The sequence below is a fragment of the Aegilops tauschii genome, chromosome 1 (genome assembly GCF_002575655.3).
Source record: "Aegilops tauschii subsp. strangulata cultivar AL8/78 chromosome 1, Aet v6.0, whole genome shotgun sequence".
NCBI classification, from domain to species: Eukaryota; Viridiplantae; Streptophyta; class Magnoliopsida; order Poales; family Poaceae; genus Aegilops; species Aegilops tauschii.
Genome location: NC_053035.3, coordinates 192238764 through 192243804, shown reverse-complemented (window position 1 = coordinate 192243804; position 5041 = coordinate 192238764). Strand labels below are relative to the sequence as shown.

The window sequence follows — 5041 nt, the reverse complement described above, 5'->3', positions numbered from 1 at the left end:
GCAGTCTTGACGCTTTATACATTTCGAGCATTTATTGGTCGAGTCCTTTGAAGGAGGCCTTGTAGGAGTCCGTTGTGTTGTTTAGGCCACGTTGATGTAGTCATGCTGGTCGGTTCTTTGACAGAGAATTGTCGGTGTGGGGGCTCGAACCCACGTCGTTCATCGGTCGAGTTGTTCTGACGTTTCATTAAATTTTGGCTCCTTGACGGCCCAGGGAATTTTGAGTGCAAAATTGGGACGTAGTGCCCCATCCAAGGGGGCACGCATGGAGCCCGCATCCCTATTTAGGGTGCGGGGGTATGTGGCCGAGGTCAACTTGCACAGCCCGCGTGCGCTTCGAAGAGCTGGTGGTGTGTTTACCGCCGTGGGTTGCCTCCTCGGACGCATGTACCTCGGATGCGAAATTTGTGGTCTGCTCCTCCGTTTGGAGTGAGCACTCAGTGTTACCATTGATTGTGATAACGCTGTTGGGTCCTGGCATTTTAAGCTTGAGATAAGCGTAATGCGGGATTGCGTTCAAGCGTGCCGAAGATGTGCGCCCTAAGACCGTGTGGCACCCACTTCCAAAGGGGACGATGTCGAAGATTAACTCCTCGCTTATGAAGTTCCTGGGTGAGCCGTAGACTACCTCCAGCGTGACCGTTCCGGTACAGTGGGCTTCAATGCCTGTGATGACACCTTTGAAGGTGGTGGTGCTCGGCTTGATCCGAGATGAGTCGATGCCCATCTTCCTGACTGTGTCCTCATAGATTAAGTTGAGGCTGCTTCCTCCGTCCATAAGGACTCGTGTCAGATGATAACCATCGACGATTGGTTCCAGGACGAGGGCCGCCCATCAGCCATGCCTAATGCTGGTCGTATGGTCATGCTTGTCGAATGTGATCGGGTTTGCCAACCACGGGTTAAACTTCGGGGCAACCGGCTCTAACGCGTAGACATCCCGGAGTACACGCTTTGTAGCACCCAAGATGTGATTTTATCCCAATCACGTGATGAACTCGTGATTGGGGCACAACCGCATTTTGAGCACATAGCAAGGTGGATCTCATTACAACATACCATGTACTGAATAGATGAGAATACAAGATAAAGGCTTACACTCGCCACAAGCTACAACATGAATACACCAATACATAGGAATCATCATACAGAAGAGCGGGATCCGACTACGGATGAACTAAACGAAAAAGAAGAACGACATCCACCCTGCTAATCCGAGGCTCCCGACCAGGAACCTGTCCCTTGATCGAGGAAGAAGAAGCAGAAGAACTCCAAAACAAGAAAGCATCGCTCTCACGTCAGATCATCGCATTACCTGTACCTGCACCTGTTGTTGTAGTAATCTGTGAGCCACGAGGACTCAGCAATCCCATTACCATGGGTATCAAGACTAGCAAAGCTTAATGGGTATGGAATGGATAAGTGGTGAGGTTGCAGCATGCACTAAGCATTGTATGGTGGCTAACTTACGAGCACAAGAATAAGAAGAGAAACTACGCATAATGGTCGCAAACTAGTAATGATCAATAAGTGATCCTGAACTACTTACGTTCAAACATAACCCCACCGTGTTCGCTACTCGAACTCACTCGAAAAGAGACGGTCACGGTTACGCACACGGTTGGTGTATTTTATTTTAGGACTTGTGTCAAGTTCTCTACAACCGGATATTAAAAACTCCCATCTGCCACATAACCGCGGGCACGGCTCTCAAAAGTTTAAACCCTGCAGGGGTGTCCCAACTTAGCCCATGTTAAGCTCTCACAATCCACGGAGGCAATTCTCCATCTCGGGACACCCCAAGTATCCTCAGAATCCTGGTGCACAAGCTCTTCGAAGAAAGGAAAACTATCCCAAGGAGATCTCCCAGTGAGTCAGATTCATGTCCAGAGCCGTGCGCTCTCTATCTACGGACTCATCCGTCTATGCGAAGTGGAGGATAGCCAAAAGACCTCAAGTTGCCCCGAGGCGGCACCGCCGACTGCTAGGTAGGTGGATCCACACTCATGTCGAGCACTAGCCCGGGGTTGTTGATTAAGAATCATCGGGTTAATTACTCCCTATGCAAATTTTAGTTGTTATTAGGCAAATGGTAAACCAAAGTTGGATCTCCTCGGGAAAGCTTTACTTTAGGCGAAGAAACAAAGGGGGCCCATAAACTCCGAGCGTGTTAGGAACGCAAAATCAAGGAACATAACACCAGTATGACGGAAACTAAGGCGATAAGAGTGGAACAAAACATCAAGCAAAAGGCCATGCCTTCCACCATTTACCAAGTATATAGATGCATTAATTAAATAAGAGATATTATGATATTCCATGATATCCATGTCCCAACATGAAATTACCTGCGTTGCACCTGCAACTAGCAACGCTATAAGAAGAGCTGAGCAGAACTGTAACATAGCCAAACAACGGTTTGCTGGGATGATGAAAAGGTTAGAGGCTTATCATGGCAATTTGGGAGGCTTGACAAACAAATGGTAGGTAGTGCGACATAGCGATAGCATCGAGACAACTAGCAAGCAAAGATGATAGTGATATCCAGGGTAACGGTCATCTTGCCCGAAATCCCGCTAGGAAAAACACCGAATCCATGAAGACGAACGGACGTAGTCGAACGAATGCTCACAATCGCAACATAACCGGAACTATCATGAAGAAGCATAACTGAAAAGAAGCAAACAACACGGTAAACCAACAAGCGTAAACATGGCATGATGCACAACCAAGTATGATGCATGTCCAGTTTAATGAGGCATGGCATGGCAAAGTGCAACAAGCGAAACTACAAATTAAGTGGAGCTCAATATGCAACGAGTTGCATATTGACGAAACACCACATTCAAATATTTAGTTCACTCTTGTTTATACTACTCATCAATATTGAATGTTGGTTAACATGGCAAGAGGTGAAGCGTAAACAAACTACCTATTTAGGCAAGTTTAAATGAGGCTGGAAACACAAACAACAATTCCGGAAAAATCCTCGTAGGCAATTTTCAAATTTGGTACTGTTCTGCCCTAAACCATATTTTAGAATTGTTAAACATGCAAAATAAGTGCACCATGTTAATCTATGCATTTTGTACACCATTTACATATAAAGTTTATTTAAAACGGAGCTACGGTTATTAAGTTATGGAATAAACCATTTTAGCATGTCATATATGCAAATTAATGCAAACAACAATTTAAACAATTTTAGCATGGATGAAAGCAGCATATTCAGAAACTAGATGAAATTCTAATCATTTTACATATAAAGTTTGTTTTAATCCGATGCATGGTTGTTCAGTTATTAAATGCATGAACTTGAAGGACTTTTCTGTAAAACTGGCAGTCACTAGATAATAGAGAAGATTGCAGCACAGGGAAAAAACATGGTCGGGCCGAAACTGCTACAGGGTCGAAACAGGATATGGGCGAGGGGCAGCTCACCATGGGCTGAGGCCCGTCGGTGGAGAGGAGGCCGGGCAGGCCTAGAGAAGTGCGGGAGGTTGGGCCTCGCAGGGATGCAGCCCACGCGGACGCGGTCAACGGTGACGGCCGAGGTGTCAAGGCAGAGGCGCCATCCTCCTCTGCCCGAACTGATGCTGCTCGATGCAGCGAAGGAGACCCGCGGCTGGAGGGGGCTTGGCGCGGAGAGACTTGGGCGGAGGACGGGGAGCATGGCGGGGAGGCGTAGGCGAGCTAGGCGGCTGGATCCGGGCGAGGAAGGCTTTGGACGGTGCGACGCAATGGATCCAGGCGACGGGACCATGGTGAAGCTCCAAGGCCATGGCGGTTTCCTGTATAGAGAGAGAGGGAGAAGTACCGGGCATGAGAGAGAGGGGAGGCCGAGGAGGAAAGGAAGGAGGGAAGGGAAGAAGGAGCAGGGGAGGTCGATGCTGCTGCTGCTGTCGCCGGCGGCGGCAAGCTCCGACGCGGGCGAAGGGGAGTAGCTCGGGGCCGTGCTCGTGGAGGGCTCGATCGGATCTTGATCTAGTGGCTCCGGATCAAAGGTGGAAGGTGGCTGGCTGGATGAGGCTCTGTGTGTGCGGGCGACTGCGAGGTGGAGAGCAGCTGCTATAAAAGTAGCGATCTCCCTCTAGATTAATCTCACTTCAACACAAGGTTCAATACATGATGGTGATTACAGAGGAATGGTTACACTAATGGAGGAAGAACAGATGAACTGAAGGAAAGGGAAAGGAATGAGATAGGGGAGAGAGGTAGCCGCCGCCGCTAGTTCGTTGATCCACTGGATGGCCTTCTTCGCCGGCTCCTCTCGTGTACTTGCTTTTTTTTTGACAAACTTGCCAAGCTTTATTCAGAACCTTGAATGTTTACAGGTACAAAAGACAACCCACCGGTTGGCCCAACCAAACGTGGCGACCGAAACCGAGTGTCAAAACATGCTTGGCAAGGTTGTGAGCCTCGAAATTCGAGCTCCTAAACTCATGAACTATGTTACACGAAGGGAAAAAACTAGAACGATCAATAATTTCCTGTATTATAGCTCCATACTCTGTCGCTGATCTCTTCTTTATGTCATCCACCACTATCTTACAGTCTGAGGCAATATGTATTCGGTTGACATAAACGTCCTCCGCCAAAGCTTGTCCTTCTCGTATAGCCAAAGCCTCAAGCGTGGCAGCGTTCGAGACATGCTTGAACTTGATTGCTGAGGCCCCCAGAAACTTTCCCATCTGGTCCCGGCATATAGAAGCCGAAACTCCACAAGTCTCGTCACCTGAGACCGCTGCATCTACATTAATTTTTGCATGGCCCTCTGGCGGCGGCTGCCATGTTGCCGGTCGATTCAGCGCCACCCTGCTGCTCCCTGTCGGCTGCTTTTGCACTAACTGAATATCGTTGAGAAATTTCATGACAAAGGCATTGGTTGCATAAGGACTTTCATAAATCTCTTCGTGAATCACCCTTCTTCTTGCTCGCCATATCGCCCAAAGCGTCACCACCACACGGGTAAATTCATCATGGGACAGAGTATCATGCAACGTGAAGAGCCAGACCCTTGCATTCATTGACAGAATATCCA

General features: G+C 48.3%; 1 protein-coding gene and 1 long non-coding RNA gene across 2 annotated transcripts; both read right to left on the bottom strand.

Annotated features, from left to right (window-relative positions):
• Nucleotides 1-280: 280 nt before the first annotated feature.
• On the bottom strand, nt 281-778 carry LOC141027967 (uncharacterized). Its single transcript, XM_073505671.1, has one exon. It carries the CDS (start codon nt 776-778, stop codon nt 281-283), a length of 498 nt encoding a protein of 165 aa, XP_073361772.1.
• A 1490-nt stretch (nt 779-2268) lies between these two features.
• LOC120974839 (uncharacterized) lies at nt 2269-4705 on the bottom strand. The gene is made up of 2 exons (XR_012205107.1): nt 3442-4705; nt 2269-2670 (listed from the first exon to the last, which is right to left on the bottom strand). It is a non-coding gene; the product is annotated as an uncharacterized lncRNA (long non-coding RNA).
• Between the last annotated feature and the right edge of the window lie 336 nt (nt 4706-5041).

Bases quoted from the DNA above. Each gene is read 5' to 3' on its own strand.
- LOC141027967 (XM_073505671.1), bottom strand. From the start codon at position 778: ATGGACGGAGGAAGCAGCCTCAACTTAATCTATGAGGACACAGTCAGG.